Below are 19,200 nucleotides of genomic sequence, written 5' to 3'. Positions count from 1 at the left end.
CGGATTGCAGCTTTTTGCAGTTCTGTCATAATTGAAAGTAGAAGAAGAATGCTTGCCTGTTACTAAACATCAGCCTCCTTGGTGTGCATGTTGCTGTGTCTCGTGTGTTGACCGCTGTGTCTCTTTGTCTGTCTGTGTTTGGGGATTACAGACACGGAGAATAAACCGCTTCCTCGGTAAGTTATGACTGTATATTAATGGCGTGTACAGTAGCTACGTTGTAGTGTTTGAGTTGAGTTCAGCTCACGATAAAAGGATAGGAAACTGTCAAGCTAGCAGACCCAGCGTCAACAGATCCGGTGTGGGGTTTTCAAAATAAGACGTTAAAACGTCTTTAATTCTCTGGAAATTGTTTTAATGTCAAGGAAACTATCACTTTTGTATTGCTGAATGGTTTATATGACCATGTAAACACAACGTTTTGGCAGTCTAATGATTCTATTGAGTTAACTTGTTTGATTACAGCGCATTACTTAATCATTACACCTGTCAACATTAGGATAGTTTTTTGAGATTATAGTTCTGCCATCAAGCATAGTGTGTATACATGCTAAATTATTATATTACATATATCTATTTGCCCTGTTCCAAATCCATCAGATAAATACCGATCCTCATTCAGCTTTAATAGGATATACACAGGTGTAGATTCCTAATAATGCAGGTGAATGGCCACTGTTCACTTTTCAGCTTCAGTCCTGCTTGGATTTTAGTGATTTAGTGTCTCTGATGATGATTGTATGTGGAAATCTAGTGTACACACACAATTTAAGCATAAATACTATTTGGTGGCTCTGGATGTGCTATTACAGTAGTTACCTGTATGTAGAGTATACATCCATGCTGAAAGTTATGCTTACAATTTTGTAAGAACATGTCATTTCAAACAGAGGAAAGGAGATACAAAATGAAGGATTAGATAATTCCTAGTGCGTAGATAAAGTGTCTTGAATAACACCACTTTACTCTTCTTTCAGGATCATCTTGTGTCTCACCAGTAGGATTTCACAATAAAAGAAGCCATGTTACGGAGGAGAGTGCCCTTCACACAGCTCGTCTTTGCCACACTGCTCGGCGTCGCTAGTGGGGTTTATATTTACAGACCTTATTTTGAGCCGGTGCTGAAGACCTCTGGTCAACAAAACCAGGATGTCCCAAAGAAACAAAATAAAACAGACTGAACTCATGAATCACTCCCAGGAAATACTTCCTGTACAGAAGGAAATACTTCCCGTACAGAAGGAAATACTTCCCGTACAGAAGGAAATACTTCCTGTACAGAAGCCAGAAGAATACATTCGAGGCTGCTGGACTATCAGAACTGAAGGCCGCACCAAAGGAAAGACCAGCATGTTCATGCTTGTTTGGGGTTATTTGTATGATTGTTAATGTACAAAATAAAGTATTTGATAATTTGACATCGTGAATCATCATCTCTTTCAAAAGGACGTGTCAGAGTTTCATTATACATCTCTGTTTTCATTTCCAAAGCTTACAAAGGGTAGTAGATTTAAACACATTTCACAAGGCTTTTTGCCTACTTTAATGCTGTATACACAATGTAATTGATTGAATAAATAGATACATGTTGTGTATTGTCTTTGCAAACTAATAAAACATAATTCAGATAACACCAAGTCTAAGTATGTCATCAAACATGACTAACAGTACTGTGAAGTGGCCCCGAGGAGGTCTGTGGTCCAGATACGCCTGAAAATAGTTCACGTTTTGTTCTACAACGTGAAATACATTAATTATTAAGTAATGAGTACTTGAGCAAATGTAGCCTACTCAGGTACATATGTAACCAAGTAAGTACATTTTTGAGGTACTTGTACTTAATACTGGAGTATTTCAATATTTTCTAGACTTCTATTCCACTACATTTATTTGACAACTTCACTTTTTATTCTTGCAGATTTAGATTAATATTACAAAATATAAATCAACTAATAAATGATCTATTATTATTTAGTTCCCACATTTACTAGCTGCAACATTAAAGACACATTAAACACAAATGCATCAATAATTCAAACTCAAATGGGCCATTCTGCTTAATGAGTCCTTTGATTACATCTTGACGTGGAGGTGTATGGATATAGAAGTGGTAGCATGAGATAGTAATACTCCTAAATGTACTCCGGAGAAGTACACGCCTCTGCGGTGTCGTAGCCGTCAGTGAGCCGTCTAACGGGAGGAGGAGCTGTTGCTCAACGACCACGGGAAGTAAAGGAGCTGCTCGGTGTTACAGAAGCTGCTCTCATGTCAACCGAGAGTCGAGACGCGACGGACAAAGTAAAGCCATCTTTTATTCACCTCTCGGCAAAGTCTTCATCGCTTTTTTAAACTACTTGTTTTACCAGCAGGACACAGTGCGCAGCAGCAACGCCCCGCTGGTGAGTAACGACACGTTACAGTGTTTTCAGGAAATGTCAGTTGAAATAATCCGTCTGTTGCTTCTCTCAGGAGTTCACTAACGTTAAGAGTTCAAAGAGTTTTCTTTTAACTTCACTTCACGCGAGTACCTGCATTAGAAGCAGACTGGCTGCCTTCTAACTTGTTACATTCACAAGAGACCGTTAGTTGAGAAACATTTGTACACCTGCCCCATCCTCTTTTCATAGCTGTTGGTTTATTCCACGCTTGCTCAATAACTGTTAAAGACCAACACCACTGTGTATGCAAGTTAAAGAAAGGTTTGTTTTCAAGCAGGACTACACGTTGTTGTGGTTGTTTGGATCCATATGTTGGCTGCAACATGTCTGACAGAGCAAGCTGGAAGTTGGCATCTATTTAGTCTTTTTGGCAGAATCCATACCAAGTATAAAAAGAGGGATTATTTCTTACCCAACAGGCCTCCTGGCCACCAGTGACACACGAGGGCAATCTAAAGGTCTTTCGGTTTTATTTCGGTTAATCGATTTAAATGTGTGTTAGAGATTGAGTTGAATGAGCCTCACAGATAGCTCCTCACAGGGTGATTTAATTACACAGATAGTGACCAGCTTTGGCAGCCAGAAGTCTAGAAGAGACGTGGTGCCTGTCTCTAATCATTTGATTGTATTGTTGTCCATCGTATGGTGCTACACCCTTTCAAGTTTATGGTATGTGCGTATCCGGATTTTCCCAAGGAGCTGCCAGGGCCTCTCTGTGTTGGACAGCAGCCACTTATCCTGACAAATGATTAAAGCTGCTTCTTGTTTGCTGGTCTGTATGGGTGGTGGTACTTGGCCCGGGAAACACAGCTACTAGTAACAGTGAAGGAGGAAATGCCAACAGATAATAAGGCAGACCAACGTTCATTTAAACTTGATCTCACTGAGATTAAAAGTCTCACCAGCGTCAACAAGGTTTCAATGTGTCTATTTGTCGTTTGTTTTGAAAACAATATCATCGTCCAGTATTTTCTCACACTCACAGATATGGATTTTATTTATGAGGTCATAGTCTGAATGTAGGTGCAACACAGGTTAATTGTTTTCAGACATTGTTGTACTAAACTCATTTAGAAGTTTTTGTAATAAGTTTATGATAGCTTTAATCAGTATCTAATAGGGATGCACCCCCATATCATCTGCTTTCTGTACATTGTATTTATGTCAGATAGTGATACGTTTGAGGTGAATTAATCAAGCACACGTTTTTATAGTAATATGCACCATCTAACCCACACTGGTTAGTATGGTTAACTATACTGAAATAGTAAAGGCCTGAAAACTGGATTTCACAACATTGGATAACACTGCAGCTGTTTGAGGCTCCTTTCATTGCTGTTTATTATATTCTTGTGGAGCATACAGTAGCCCGAAACAAATTCGCCATAAATGACATTACAAGAAACTAATTGCCAATTTGTGATCATGAACGTTTCGCTCATGGTAGTTAATGGTTACTCATTCAACCAAAAAAACAGCCCAATGTCTTTTCCAAAAGTTAAAAAGAATGAAGTGGTTGGACAGGCTCATTACAGTCCTGCGACAGCCACAGATACCTTTTTTTTTATTGTCAGAGCATTTGATTCATCTTTGATTTCAGTCAGGGTGTCATAAGAATTTCTACAAAAATATCAAAATGTTTTTGAAGAAGATTAGCAGCACTGCCTTTTAATAAGTTGATCTGGTTTCGGTCAAATGTGATCGATCCGCTAATTACAGTTTCTCTTTCAATAACATCGAAAAAAATCACTTTCTTCCATCAATTACGAGCTGCTAAATATATTAATATAGATATAAAAATGTACTACTGGCTTTAGATAGTGCTAGATATTCGTCTGTATCAGCTACTAGATTGTTTAGATATTAGAATGGGTAAGAGAAAAATATTGCATACCGTGGTTCTAATTAGTTCAACCAATTCCAATTATTAAAGCTGGTATTGACTGATACTTTTAACATGCCAATATATCGGCGCCTCTCCTATCAATTAAGAATAATAAACAGACACCATGCTGCCAGAGATTGGAACATCGTTGTTTCAGAGAAGTGTATTGTTTATGTTGGGCAGTAGTTTGGATTAGATTTCTTGTGCTCTCACTGCACTCGGTGTTTTCTTGCCGAACACGACGGAAGATCACACTCTGCCATCAGCGCTCGCTTCCTTTTCACAGCTGTGACAGGACTGGGCCTTGACAGTGACGTTTTTAGCACAGCTTTGTGTACTACAGACATTACGCGTGAACATTTGCTTTCTTCTCAGTATATCATTCACTTGTGAACGTGAGTTTAAACTAATTCTTGTTTGCATTTGGAGCTCAATAAGAAGACTTCTGGTTAGCCTGATACATCTGCAGAAATGTGCTGATACAATCTGTATCGGAGGCAGTGTGGTTTTGCTTGATTGTGTCACTTATGTGACCTGTTTACACTGAAACAGAAATCATAAAATGACTCAAGTTTTTATTTTTATTTTTTAGGATTTCAATAGTAATGTCAGCAATAATTAGGATATAAAAAATATATATATATTTTATATAATATAATATATAATAAGTATTCAGAATGACATTTTTCACAGCAGATGCTTTTGACTTGTTATAGAAGTAAAAGTACACCTGTTACTAATAACGTTAATTATGTCTCCATTAATTGTCTCAGTTGCACACCTGTGCTTGTCCTGCTATGACAATTCAACATGTCTGCTGTCAAAAGGGTCTAGTGGGAACATGCCTCTGCCAGTTTTTTAGGTACACCTAAAACGAATGCAATCTAACCGGAGGTGTTGATTCATGTTTGTAGTAATTTCAGAGGTGGACAAAATAAAAAAAACACGCCTCAATAGAGCGCAATACAATTCAGCAGCACCATGAACTAGTAAACCTAGTAAATGTGTGTGTATATACGTCAGTGTGGGCCTTTTGAGTGGAAGATAAGAGGAAAGTGGTGTTATGAAATGTGGCAGGAAGTAAAAAACACAAGATTTTCACTGTTTACAGCTTCTCAGTAGGTTTCAGCGCAAGTATTTACAGTGAACATGTTGCTCACTAATGGTTACATCTTATTTATTTTTTTAATAACATAAGAGAGTGGGATAATAATCTCAGCTGTGTGGGTTTGATGGTTACCTTGCAATAAAAAAATGTGATTTGTAAAACATATTTGAAAAGTGTTCTAAAGAGCTTTGCAACAGAGTAAATCATATACCAAAATCATGTCTTTTTCCATCACAGTCAATTTATCATGGGTCTTGCTTTTGCACGAGACCTTAAGCTGCTTATGTCTCCAGATGAAAAGTTCAGTGAGGGTTACACTGAAAGAATGCAAGACTTGTCTGAAGTCTTTTCTACGCACTGGTCATGTGATACATCTGCCCTTTCTTTTGAATGTTTTGACCGGAGTTAGTCGACCATGTCAAATGTTTCATCCAGTAAATATCATAGTGTGGATCTCATTCTGGAAGAAAATATGTGCCTCTTCACTTAAGTCCTGAATTTAAATCAATTTAAATGTTACTCCAAAATGTGTGAACAAAATGACGGCTACTTTCTTGTCCTAGAGATAGTGAGTAGACAGAGACGTGTTGTCTGGCTGGAAAGAAACAGAGGAATTTAAAATGCTTTCTGTCGTTGTCAGCAAGATGAAATGGCTTTTAAATTACACAAAGCATCTTAAAGCACTGATGTGGGCTCCACCTCCTCCACCCACCCCTCCAGTAGCTGCCCGGGATCCCGGTGAGGATGTGGCGGGAAAAGCATTGGAGCGCAGGAAGCAATCTAACGAGGCTTCAGAAGCCCAGGGTCATCAGGGTGAGGGCGTTGGAGCCCCAGCTGAGTGCTCCAGGAAAGTACGGGCGTTCACGGCACCTGAACTCAGCACCCCATTCCTGGCAACACAGCCAGGTAGCTGCAGGTAGTTGGCCTCAACACAGAGGAGAAGAACCTCCACCTCGCCGACCCCAGTCGGGGCAAGGATGTGGCCAGCTGATTGGGTTTTAACTCATATTTCCTGGTACCAAAACAAGGCGGTTATTCTAGTTTTTGGTTTCATTGGGATTTGCTTACTATAGAACAAAAATATACAATGTCAGTCTTATCATTTTTAAATGGAGGATAGAGAGATTCACGCATTTTAAGGGTTCCTTGATGTTTAGATGGTGGGATGAAATGTAGACTGCTTTCTGTGTGTGGATTTGTGTCACCATGGACACGATCCTCCGTCATTGCTTCACAATTTCATTTTCTACACTGGGGATAAAAAACGAACACTATTTCAATTTGAGATTTCATTTCTTTTCCAGATTGTTTGCTGACTGGTTCCTTTTTCTTTTTGTGTGTCTCAGAAATAAGCGCTCACTATGTCTGATGGGGACTATGATTACCTCATCAAATTCCTAGCCCTCGGTGACTCTGGCGTGGGAAAGACAAGCTTCCTCTACCAATACACAGACAGCAAGTTTAACTCCAAGTTCATCACTACAGTTGGAATAGACTTCCGAGAAAAAAGAGTGGTAAGTTCAGTCATGTTTGAATGAAAGCCGGCATTTGAATTATTTGAATTTATTTTACTCAATACTTCAGTAAAAGCACATTTGGAGTTTACGCTCGGTACTACTGACATAACATTTCCTTGTGTCCATGTGTGCTACAAGCATTTATGGCTTCCTAATTAGGGGCTTAAATGCATTCCCACACTATTAAGCAGCTCTCTTGTAACAAAAGACTACTGATGAATGTCGCAACAGAAATGCGAGTAATGACTAATGTTGGTGAACAGCAGGCAGCACCCTCCTTAAGAATAAACACTTCATGCCATTGGCAAACAGCACAGCAGTGTTCATGTTTACACAGTATTTTGTCTTTAATGCTTCTGACCTTAAGCTCCAAGAATATAGCCTGTTAACAGTTTGATCAGCTGTACTGGAGGTTCAGTCAATCCTGGACAATGTATGTTAAGTGACACCATTGACCATCTTTTTATTAGAAATATTTCCATCACTTCTGATAAAAAAAGATAACGATACAGCAAGTGAATACTATATAAGGAACCAATTAGTTTGACAGCTGTGATTTGAAAAGTTGCACTTCCAGAATACCTTTTGTTAAATATAATAACTCGTCGTCACGGTTTAAGCACAATGTGTAATTGTAGTGCGTCCTCAAACAACTCTGATCTGTGCTTCCTGCTTTTAATTGTGTGTAAAAATGAATCAGTCTTGGTTTTCCTGATCCATGAAATGACCATTGAAGTTATATATATATATATATACAGGACTGTCTCAGAAAATTAGAATATTGTGATAATCCCCATACGTGTGATTTAGTTTACTGAACCAAGCTGAGTGTTTTTCAAGGCTCAGGAAACCCTTGCAGGTGTTTCGAGTTAATTAGACGATTCAAGTGATTAGTTGAATACCCTACTAGTATACTTTTTCATGATATTCTAATATTTAGAGATAGGATATTTGAGTTTTCTTAAGCTGTAAGCCATAATCAGCAATATTAAAAGAATAAAAGGCTTGCAATATTTCAGTTGATTTGTAATGAATCCAGAATGCATGACATTTTTGTTTTTTTAATTGCATTATACAAAATAAAGAACTTTATCACAATATTCTAATTTTCTGAGACAGTCCTGTATATAATGGGATTCATACTCCAGTAGTACTGTAGCTGTCACAGTCATACAGCTGAAAGCCACAGCACGCTCCAAGATGAATGCTACGCGGCTCAACATCGCTTTTAATCGCAAATAGGTTCCAGTAGCTTCCTGTGCTGCCGAAGTGTTTACTGCAACTGACAGAAGTGATGCATTGTTGGAAAGATCAAAGGAAAGCTGTGGATAATATTTGTCTCTATCTGCATCCAGTTTACCATGAAACACCAGATTAATGCTGCTAATCTTTTATTATGAACTCAAATTGGTGGAGACTGAATTGTTTATCAGAAAGGAGAGCTCAATGTAAAACAATCCACTCATTTTAAAAATTTTAAAAACTCATTTTTATTTAGTTATTTTGTGAGACATAAAGTACTGTTTCTTGCCACCACACCTCTATAGTGAGCTGAACACCATCTGCACTAGCTAAGTAACCGTATTTAGATCATTTTTGGGATTAATAGACAAGACTAGATGGGTGAATGTTGCCAAGTATGCCGAGTCATTCCCGTTTTATTTTATCTAATGGAGGCAACTGTGCAACTAAACTACACTCTGCAACAAGCCATGTTCCCACAACACGACTGATGCCGATTGAGATTAAATGTTGTAGGCTTTGTTTTGTAGCTGTTTCTTTCACATTTTAATTGTGTTAAAGTTGGTGCAGGGAACACTAGTTGGTTCGACCTCACCCGTCTGTTTCACTCAGGTATACAAGTCGACAAATCCAGATGGATCTTCAGGTAGAGGACAGAAGATCCACATGCAGCTGTGGGACACTGCAGGACAGGAGAGGTACGTGAAGTACTAGCACCTTCCTCAAATCCTGTGTTGTCTTCTGTTGTTCTCAAACGTGTCTTTTTCACTAATTATGTTTCTCATGAAGTGTTTTTTTTGTCTGAATGGTGTCAGGTTCCGGAGTTTGACGACCGCGTTCTTTAGAGATGCAATGGGTTTCCTCCTTCTGTTTGACCTCACAAATGAACAAAGCTTCCTCAACGTCAGAAACTGGATGAGTATGTCCTCTGATGTGTCCCTCTAAATGTGAACGTTTAGTCATTAAACTGATGTTCCTATCATTTAGTTTTACTTATTTTATGTAAGAGAAATTCAAGTGCACAGGACATTTGACAATATTAAATTCCTTGTTGACCAAAATACTTTCAGTGAATGATGACAAGACTCTTTTTGTTCGTACAGAATTGACACTGGGCTGTGTTATATGAGCAAATGTTATACTACTGCTGCTACTGTGCTCAACTTTTTGGTATTTTATGTGACTATAATACATTCATAATCGCTTGATTTCTTTCTCAAAAGCAAACGTATAACAAATTAAAATAGGATAAAATACATAATAACTTGCTGATTGTGTCTTTCAGGTCAGTTACAGATTAACGCATACTGCGAAAGTCCAGACGTGGTTTTATGTGGCAACAAATGTGACCTGTCAGATCAGAGAGCAGTCAGTGAAGAAGAGGCCCGTGAGCTGGCAGAGAAATACGGGTATGTCTCAGTTTTGATCCATCTGTACACGAAACGCTCCCTCAGGTGTTTGTCAAGAAGGCAGTGGCTGCATTGTTTGCCAAAGTCTGTGCAGGAGAATGTCACTCTTAAATGGCAAATATTTGTTCACAGGTGTAAAATATCCTGCTCTGACCCTAGTAGACACACCTTTAATAAAAACACATGTATTGTAGTGGAAATGCACTGTAGGAAACATTTTAAATGCCTTAAAGCGAGAAGAAGTCACAGTATTAAATACAACATGTCACTCCGGGCTGACTGTGCTTTGGGTAGTTAGTTTTCTCCTTTGATTGTCTTGAACTGTTCAGCCTGTATGATGAAGTCCCCACAAATGTATGTCGTTCAGGTTGATTTTGTAAAACCATAGAAATATATTAAATTAACTTTTGTTTGGACTTTGAGGCAAATACGTCTCAGAGCACCTCATTGTATGATTTTAAGAATAAGGCACCAAAACCAACAAAACTGAGTATTGTCTGTGTCATAGATCTCCGTCATTCACCCAAAAATGTTAAAACATATAAGCATTGCAATGAACATGGGCACTGTCATTTATTTTCGGTTGATCACACGTAGACCATCCTGCTGCTGTAAATACTTACCAGCACTTCAAATGTTTATTCATCCGCAGCTTAGAATTGTCCTCAACAAAGGCAATAATTACTTCTGTTTCAGTAATGTTTGGTGTAATGTTTTGGTGTTTGGTGTCCAGCTGTTTTAGGAAAGAGTCTGAAACCAAAAAGATTGACATCTTCAAATGGAATTGAATGTGTTTGAAGGCAACACAGAAAGTTGGAGAGTATTGACAGATGGTTTTGTTATATATAATAACATAGAATAACTCCAGCCTTATTTATTTTTCTCTAACCCCAAAGTTTTGTGTCACATTGTAATTGGCAGCATTCGTCTTATTATAACCGATGTTTTCTCCAATGCAGAATCCCGTACTTTGAGACGAGTGCTGCAAACGGGCAGAACGTGAACCAGGCTGTGGACGTCCTGCTGGATCTCATCATGAAGAGGATGGAACGATGTGTTGACAAGTCCTGGATCCCTGATGGGACCGTCCGAGCTAATGGACCCACCAACACAGACCTCTCCGAGGGCTCTGATAGGAGCAAATGTGCATGTTAGAATGAACAGTGGTCACAGTACATATCTGTGGCCATAATACTGGAGAAAGAAATAGGAAGACATCCAGGTTAAACAGTGGAAGTATAAACAGTATAGTTTTATTATATGTTAGGTGAAACTTGACATTATTTGTGTCCATTGGCCCACAAAGCACTGCACTGACATGCATCCATTGACATGGTGTATTATTTGTCAGTACAGATAAAGTGCCTTTTAAATGTGGGCATTTCATTTAAATTCATATAATGGGTCTTTTGAATACTTAATTCATATTGGAGGATGGGATATGTTTTTTTTTTATGATGCCTAGCTGAAATGTACAGTCGGTTAAATGTTGACTGTGATACCTGCAGTCATAGTTTATTGTGGGTGTAAAATCTGCTACGGATGTACTAAGGACACTTAAGTTACATGCGACTGATGCTCTACTGAATGTCCTGCTGATTACTGCAATCTAACCCGTGCCATAGTCCGAAAACATGTTGCTCATTGAGCATCTAAGGTAGCTAGATGGTCAATTAACACTGTGACGATACCTTTCGTTAAAAATATACATGATTTTACTCAGGCGAGATCCTAGATACTTAATGCCTCGGCGCCACAACATTTGGATATTAGTTATCAACTGAAACAATGACCATCTCTGCTGAAATCATAAGAAAGGAATTAACTTTTATCAAATACTTCCAACTTCAGGGAAAATGAGCAGGGGTGTTATTTCACACAGGAAATGTAATGTTTTTATTGAGTGTGGCTATCGTGTAGGCTGTCAACTTCTAAAGTATTTATAATAGAAACCCTGTATTCAAGTGGAAAGAGCTGTGAGGTGTTAAAGGACAGCTCCATTGCTAAATTCTCTAACCTTTCACTAGATTATTGGATCGAAGGTGTTTTGTTTCATGTATCAATGTTAACAAGTAGGCTGTTGAATTTGTCGACTTTTGAAAAATGCCCAGATGTTTTTAACGGCGAGTTTTATAAGAAAGGCAGTAAGATGTGACCTGCATGTCAGTTAACTTTTAGAGTGTGCATTTAAAATCCTAAAGCTCACACTTTCATATCACATACCACTGATATTTTATAAATACTTTCACTCACAAATCCACATAGTTTGTGTTACATATACATATACATATTAATGGGTGAAATAATGTTTTTGTTTAGACACAAGTATATTTTTCCACTCACTGTTTCACAGATTTGAAAAACTACCACTAAAATTTAATTTGATTATATTAGGAAGACTACACTGAAATATTTCATATTTTCAATTGTGCCATACAGTTTTCATATGCAATATATGTAAATGATGTCCAAAAATAAACAATTTATTTATGTATTTCTTGAAGCGTATTTATTTTTATGTAATCGATCTTGAAAATGTTGACTAAGTGCTTTATACAAGTGAAATTGATACCAGGTCTTATGTATAGGCACTATTATTCTGTTATGTGCCAGTAATGACGCATACAAGACAGATTTCAATCAGCTCAGCGTCATATACGAGATATTCATCCTCCCCATTATTATTTTTTTAGCATTTAATGATACAACAGCTTACATTTAAAAAGCATTATTTGAGTTATCTCCCTCACTGATTTATTTCTGACTACCCAAGGTAGAAAAAAACACGACCAAGCTCAAGATTATAAGATGTATCTCCTCTTACAATGTTTAAACGAGACACTAGTAGACACTGTTACCACTTTTAAAGATATGATGTAGAGGTATAAGAAATGAATAGATACAAATGTAATAAGATATAAACATCACAATTACACTGTTAGAAAACTGCAACGGCAGCGGAGCAGAGAGCATTTAAAGTGAGCTGGTAGACCGCAGCCTTTAAGAAATCTTCTAAAAACAATAGTATTTAACTACAGATCATAGAGGACGTTGCTGACCATAGCAAGTTTTATCTATTGCTTCATTCTAATTCACTCTCTAGCCTATGCAGTCACTGCTCCCTGCTTATCACCTGTTGGGGGTGTTGTGCCAAAAAAGATGATCTTCTGCATTGCATGATAACTTTTACAGCTGCATCCACCAGTTTATAGTCTACAGCTGCTTTTATCTGGCGCAAACAGTCATGACGTGCAAATCCGCATAACTTTATGTCCATAATAGCAAAGGTATGTCTGTGTACAACTTGGAACCAGATAATCATAATTGTGGCTAAACAAATGTTTGCAGATTAGTAATCATGACACTTTCGTGATATAGGGCCTATGTCACTTAAAAAATATTGCCTATATTATAGGCTCTAATAATGTGTTCGGTATGTCTAATATACTTATTCATATTTGGAAACTATACTGTAATTATAATGATGTATGGATGGGTTATAGAAATTACCTCGTTTGCATTATGACTTTGCGTTTTACCTGCTCTGTGCTCAAGATTATAACCAACTCAGTACTTTGTACCTCTTTAATCCACATCGTACCAAGATATTCAACATACAGGGACTACCCACTGAGGTCCCTGTGGACCACAAGAATATACTGTAACAAACGACCACCACTGCCATGTCTACTCCCTAACAGCAGGTGGCAGCATACCTCTTTGAGTATGAGAAACAGTTATCTTACCTGCAGGGGGCAGCACTTCCCCCGCATTGCTCCAACTAACAGGAGCATTTATCCGGCGAAGAAGAAGAAGCAGCAGCAACATCCTGACCAGTGTTTGGAAAGGTATCTGTGACACATTTTACATCAACGTTTATTTTAACGTTACCTAGGCGCCAGTTTGACTAAAAGACAAGACTCAAACAAGGCGATACTCCAGCTACATTTCATTTAGCTCAACATTTAGCTAACGATAGCTACATTTCTATTTTGCATACGTTTCGCTTCTGTGTTAAGCTTAAGCTGTGTGGTCATGTTTGTTTTATTCCCCTGAGCAGTGAATAAATAAGCACAGACTAACACTTTAGCTAATGTATTCAAGTCCAGTCAGTACTCTAAGCCTGTGCATAAGTGATACTCTTCTTGGGACAATTACATGCTCATATTGAGTGTACGTGTGTTTTTGTATCGATTTATCCAACGACTGTGTAACAAAGCATCGATCACTTTGCAAGAGGAGCTCGTGTGTGTCTGGTGAAGTGCGTGGGTTTACTCCTGAGGATGCATACACAGGAGTACCTCCACTGAGACAGAGAATAGATGTGCAATAATGTATTTACTCCTGCAGAATGCCGTTCCACTTCTGCCCCCAGTGTGGGACAAACCTGAAGCCTGATTTTAAATTCTGTCCATCGTGTGGGGAGAAGCTTCCCTGTCCCGTCGATGAGTCTGCACCTGTGACCTTGACGCCGTCTTTAAGCCTCTCTCCTCCCAAAAAGGATGAGGCCGTAGTCAATTCAAGCCTCGCTTCAAGCTTCATTTGGAAGCCCCCGGGAAGCACGGGTAAATATCAATACAATATTTCATAATAGTAGTGCTGAACAAACTAGTCGTAGTTTTGCATAAATGTAAATTCTCTTTTTCTGTAGTCGCTGCATGTAACGCCTCAACTCCAGTTACAACTCGTCCTGCACTGCGAAAGACCCGTAACGCCCTTCGTCTAGACAAAGAAGTTAAATTCAACCATAAAGATGCCCCTCCATCTTTATGGCCCTCCTCTAGTCCTGTCAGAGTGGACAGGATCAAAGGTGATTATCTGGAAGCAGTTACAACGTTGCTGTTCTGAAGAAGGTTTTATTTAACTTGCTGTGGCACAAACCATCAGTGTGACATAAAGCTTCCTCCTTCAGGCAACACATACCGATGGTGCAGGTGTAAATAGATTCATTTGACAGCTGATGCCTTTCTTTGGAACAACCACGCTATGATTTCAATCAACAGATAACGGTGTTGGATTGGTTGGAACTCCACCAAAGCAGCACACAGTCCCTTTGAAGCTCGACACAGGGGCGGAGCCATCTTCAGAGTCTTCTCCTGTCCTGAAGTTCTCTCGACCTGGTGAGCCTTTATCGTGAAAAACACAGTCTCTTTTCTGTCTTAATCTTCTGTCTGATGAATACTGATTGTGGCTGGCTCCATATGCAGTTAGGGGAAAGGCAAAACTCTCCAGCCCCGTTAAGCAGGGAGAAGAGGGAAAGAGGCTGACGGATAAAACAAGTAGGAAAGCAGAGGCGTCAGCGGGCGACGGCTCTCCTGTGGCCGTCTCTTCCTCTGTTTCTTCACCAATCTCCAGGTCACCTTTAAAAGGTAAGCAAAAAGGTTTGCCATCACCACGCAACATGACTCAGATTCAATATCAATATCAAGTAAAAGGTTAAAATATTATATTATATTATTATTACCGGTGAAGTTCAGGCTCCCGCTAGAGGCTGTGACGTTCCGGATTTGATCCCGGTCATCTTCCTCTCCTTATGCTTTCTGTCACTCCGCACTCACTTTTTTATATTTATACGTTTCTAAATAAAAAAACACCTGTGACATCAGGATGGCGATTTAAGCCCAGAGAGACAAACTGTACAGTTGTGCATCATTTATTCATGCGAGTGTGTAACGTTACTTTTTCCCCTTCTGTGCATCTACAGCGACAGGAAAAAGCAAAGCTAAGAAGGCAAAGCATGCGTCCACTGTGGAGCCTCTGCAGGAAGGTGAAGAGGTCACGGACACAGTGGGCAAGAAGTGGAGGCTGGTGAAACTGCTCAGTCAGAGCGCGACAGAGCTCATCTACGAAGGTGAGACAGTGGACACGACATCAGGGGGAAACCTGGAAAGTTAAAGAAAGAAAGAAGATAGTATATTAACAATGATATATTACATTTACTGTTAAATATCTAAATACACTCTTAACAGATTTTCATGTCCAGTGAACTTCGTTAAAGCAGGTTTTGTACCAGCTGTATAGGACGTGATGGCTAATCTAGTTTAGAGGACAGAGCTGCAGGATAACAATTTACTTTTGTAAAAAAAGAGCCTGTATTGTCACAACTAAATCATGTTGTTTTGTCTTTTTTGCAAACAGTTTCACGATCCAATTCCAAGGAATCAAATAACATCCTCAAGCTGGTAAGTACTGCCTCAACACTTTGTTGTTGTTTTTATTATTATCCCAGAGGTTCCATGAATGAAATAGAAATCGCTCTCCTACTTATGTATTCATCAACAAACTGATTGTTTTTATTTGTTCTCTATTTCCCATAGACTTTCCTGAGTGGGATCAATAAAGTGTATGTTATCTTGTGTTTCTTCATCTTAGGGAGCTAAAGATGGAAGAATCTTCAATGAGCAGAACTTTCTGCAGAGAGCCGCTAAACCTGCGTCAGGTGAGGATTTAGTGTGTTTCTAGTTTAGTTCCTCTAAATCATTTTCTGTGACTTACGGAGGTCTGGCTGCAGTCAAACCATGACTCCAATGTATCTCATGATAACTACACGAGACGTATATGCTGTCCAAACAAAGGCAGTAGCGCTATTTATCACTGTCGAGTGCTTCAGTGTTTATATTGGCTGTAACACGCTGCTCAATAATCAAAGATTTAACAGATGACAGAAACAGAACTACTAACAAGTAGACCGTGAGAAATGTTCTGGCAGTTTGTCACGAGTATCTGCCTTTTTTATTTCATAATCCATTCAGAAGAAAAGCAGAAGTGGACAAGAACTTATTCAACGGGAGCAATGCCAAGGGGACGAATGAAATCTTTAACCCTTTAGGTGCAATCGTGGTTAGTCAGGAGTGTGACGTTACACATGAACCACACATGACTAAAACCGATCCTCTCTCTCTAGTGGACAAGTGGATCAAACTAAACAAGATGGATTTTCTGGGGATTTCTGCCTGTGTTGGCTTCGGTCTTCATCCAGAGTCCTACAGGTGTGAAAATGTGCACATTATATAGTTTAACATTGTTGCTGCTATGAATTGTTCTTTATCTTTCATTTTTATTTTCATATATAGGTTTCTGATTTTCCCCAACATGGGCCAGTCTCTCCAGTCTGTCCTGGAGGAAGAAGCAGAGCCTGTGTCTGAGAAAGCTGTCCTCCAGGTCGCCTGCAGAATAGTGAGTGTACACTTGATGCGTTGCTGTTATATTCTTGATTTCCCCCTCACCTAATAAACATTCATATTTCTTTCTGCTTGCAGTTAGATGTGCTGCAGTATATCCACTCAAACGAGTACATTCATGCTGATATCAATGCAGAAAACATTTACATCAAACCAGGACAGAAGTCACAGGTGAGACATATGTACAAACTTTAAGCTGTCAGTTCCCATCATTGAAATGTGTTTTACACTGACCACTTTGTGCTTGTGTGTGTGTGTGTGTGTGTGTGTGTGTGTGTGTGTGTGTGTGTGTGTGTGTGTGTGTGTGTGTGTGTGTGTGTGTGTGTGTGTGATTAGGTATACCTCGTAGGATACTGCCACGCCTTCAGGTACTGTCCAGGCGGACTACACGTAGAGTACCGTGAAGCCAGCAGAACACCACACGAGGGCACCCTTGAGTTCATCAGCCTGGACGCACATAAGGGAGCAGGTGAGTCACTTCTGTGGTTCCCTGATTCCTCTTCCCACTAACATCCGCCAATCAGACGCCATTTCACTCTATAAGCCTCTGTCAACCAAACACTAACAGATTTATTCTCGTCTTTTCACGGGGAACACCTACACTCCACCCACCGTCCATCTGCCTGCACACACAGGCTTCACATTATAAGAGTGATATGATTTTTTTTTTTTAGAAGGTGATATGTACCTCTGAGGACTGTTTTGTGGTGTTGATGTCTCTAACAGGGTAAATGTGGGAGGAAAAAAACGATGTCGTTATAACCATTCATGTGTATTCTCCGTTAAGCTCCGTCTCGACGCAGTGACCTGCAGTCTCTGGGTTACTGCATGCTGCGGTGGCACACGGGGGCGCTGCCGTGGACCCCCCTCACTGACCCGGACCAGGTAGCCACTCAGAAACAGAGGTGAGAGGGCGTGTATCATCACTGGGATGTTTAAAGTCCCTTTGATTCACCACAGTAATACTGAACTGTATCAACATGCCTGCCTAACATAAACCTATATGATTAGGTTATAGTACAAGACAAAGAAAATGCAAGTACTTCAAATAGTTCTCATTGTAGGTTCACTGAGGATGTTCCTGCGTTGTTGAGTCACTGCTTTGGGAGGAAGGGAGTTTCCAGTAAGTTAAAACGTTTGTTATACAACACGTAAGTGTGTGATCAAGTGCCTTTTTCTGATATATTGTTGTGTGTGTGTGTCACCGGTGTAGGTGCATTTCAAACGTACCTGACTGAAGTGATGACTCTGCAGTACTCTGAGCAGCCGGACTACTCTGCTCTGAAGGCTGGACTCAGTGCTGCTTTGCTGCAGCTTGGAGGGTCACCGGAGCTGCCGCTCAGTTTTTAGGTGAGGACTCATCGCTGCAGCTCAGAAACAAGTATGTGCACTTACATGCACAACTAGAATCTGCACATGCACATACAGATTCTAGTTTTATATCACAGGGTCACACTTTACAGACACTTTACAACCAGAAAACTTACTCTGCAGAATGTTTAATATTTTTCTTTCTCTATGAAAAACAGATTCAGCTCCATCGTGTTGGCGCCTACAGATTTGGGGCAGTGACACACTGTGCTCTGTTTTGGCTTTATATTTGTTAACATTTTGTGTGAAAACACTTTGATACTGTTCCCTTAAATTTAACATTTACAGCTGCAGTTCCACTGTTACAATAAATACTGATTTTAAGGATTTGTATTCAGTACACAAATTCAGGTGAAAGTGACGTTAATCTGGATATGTGCCTCTCAGTCTCATCCTCAGCAAAAAATACCAAACCTAAAATCAAACTGTGTTTAGAGTTTGTGTTGAAAGTTAAGAACCGTGTGCATTAATTGTATTTTGAAATATCTACTGTTTTATTTTCAGAGAAATGGAACAAAAAGAAGACAATTTTTCCAGATTTTTAACTTGTTTTTATCTTGCTGTGTTTTATCCGTTTCATTACACTGAATGTTTGAGTGTTGTAGAGTTCAATGTGTGCAAATGACACTTGTGTTCTTTCATTGGGATCATCCTGTTACGCATTTCTGGTGTTTTTAACATTCTACGGTCAACGTGGATCTCACTACAATGTGAGCATGATGCAAGTTCTCAATATTTGTTGCACACATTTGTGTTTCGTTGACACTTTGTTAGTTAAACGTGTCGGTGTTCCTCTTTTAACGGGTTACTTGTTGCAACTGTTTTTGACATGAACTGAACATTTCCTTAAGACGAGCCAACACACAGATATAGATTAACACAAATCAGCACTTCCTCATATGTCGGCCTCGGTAGTTTGCCTGAATAAAACAGTGCCTTAGTGTCCTTTGACTTCACCAGAAACACCATCATTCATTCATGTTCTTAAGAGTACAGCTTCACTTCATGGGGTGTTTAAATAAATTGTTCTTGAGATCATCTTGTTGTGA

The 19,200-nt window shown here is 39.3% G+C and overlaps 2 protein-coding genes across 4 annotated transcripts; both read left to right on the top strand.

Moving 5' to 3' along the window:
• Positions 1–2,229: 2,229 nt before the first annotated feature.
• On the top strand, positions 2,230–12,084 carry rab27a (RAB27A, member RAS oncogene family). Its single transcript, XM_079186086.1, has 6 exons — positions 2,230–2,399; positions 6,778–6,945; positions 8,803–8,888; positions 9,006–9,109; positions 9,476–9,599; positions 10,559–12,084. Exons 2-6 carry the CDS (start codon positions 6,793–6,795, stop codon positions 10,752–10,754), a joined length of 663 nt encoding a protein of 220 aa, XP_079042212.1. The 5' UTR covers positions 2,230–2,399; positions 6,778–6,792; the 3' UTR covers positions 10,755–12,084.
• A 1,324-nt stretch (positions 12,085–13,408) lies between these two features.
• On the top strand, positions 13,409–19,158 carry vrk3 (VRK serine/threonine kinase 3). Of its 3 annotated transcripts, none has more exons than XM_079159031.1 (16): positions 13,409–13,447; positions 13,950–14,164; positions 14,251–14,409; positions 14,603–14,719; positions 14,807–14,968; positions 15,304–15,450; positions 15,738–15,781; positions 15,972–16,038; positions 16,504–16,588; positions 16,673–16,775; positions 16,859–16,951; positions 17,117–17,249; positions 17,568–17,685; positions 17,845–17,903; positions 17,994–18,130; positions 18,656–19,158. In XM_079159031.1, exons 2-15 carry the CDS (start codon positions 13,951–13,953, stop codon positions 18,128–18,130), a joined length of 1,638 nt encoding a protein of 545 aa, XP_079015157.1. In that variant the 5' UTR covers positions 13,409–13,447; position 13,950; the 3' UTR covers positions 18,656–19,158. The 3 variants fall into 3 exon arrangements, with proteins under 3 accessions (XP_079015157.1, XP_079015158.1, XP_079015159.1); XM_079159032.1 differs by having other exon boundaries at positions 18,310–19,158; XM_079159033.1 differs by having other exon boundaries at positions 17,994–18,161; positions 18,310–19,158.
• Positions 19,159–19,200: the final 42 nt, after the last annotated feature.

Source organism: Pholis gunnellus (genome assembly GCF_910591455.1).
Source record: "Pholis gunnellus genome assembly, chromosome: 1".
Lineage (NCBI taxonomy): Eukaryota > Metazoa > Chordata > Actinopteri > Perciformes > Pholidae > Pholis > Pholis gunnellus.
The sequence above is the reverse complement of the archived record's forward strand: the minus strand, read 5'-3'. Positions and strand labels throughout refer to the sequence as shown.

Bases quoted from the DNA above. Each gene is read 5' to 3' on its own strand.
- rab27a (XM_079186086.1), top strand. From the start codon at position 6,793: ATGTCTGATGGGGACTATGATTACCTCATCAAATTCCTAGCCCTCGGT. The intron at 6,946-8,802 runs GTAAGTTCAGTC...TGTTTCACTCAG, and splicing joins ACTTCCGAGAAAAAAGAGTG to GTATACAAGTCGACAAATCC. The intron at 9,600-10,558 runs GTATGTCTCAGT...TCTCCAATGCAG, and splicing joins GAGCTGGCAGAGAAATACGG to AATCCCGTACTTTGAGACGA.
- vrk3 (XM_079159031.1), top strand. From the start codon at position 13,951: ATGCCGTTCCACTTCTGCCCCCAGTGTGGGACAAACCTGAAGCCTGAT. The intron at 16,039-16,503 runs GTGAGGATTTAG...CTCTCTCTCTAG, and splicing joins AGCCGCTAAACCTGCGTCAG to TGGACAAGTGGATCAAACTA. The intron at 17,904-17,993 runs GTAAGTTAAAAC...TCACCGGTGTAG, and splicing joins TGGGAGGAAGGGAGTTTCCA to GTGCATTTCAAACGTACCTG.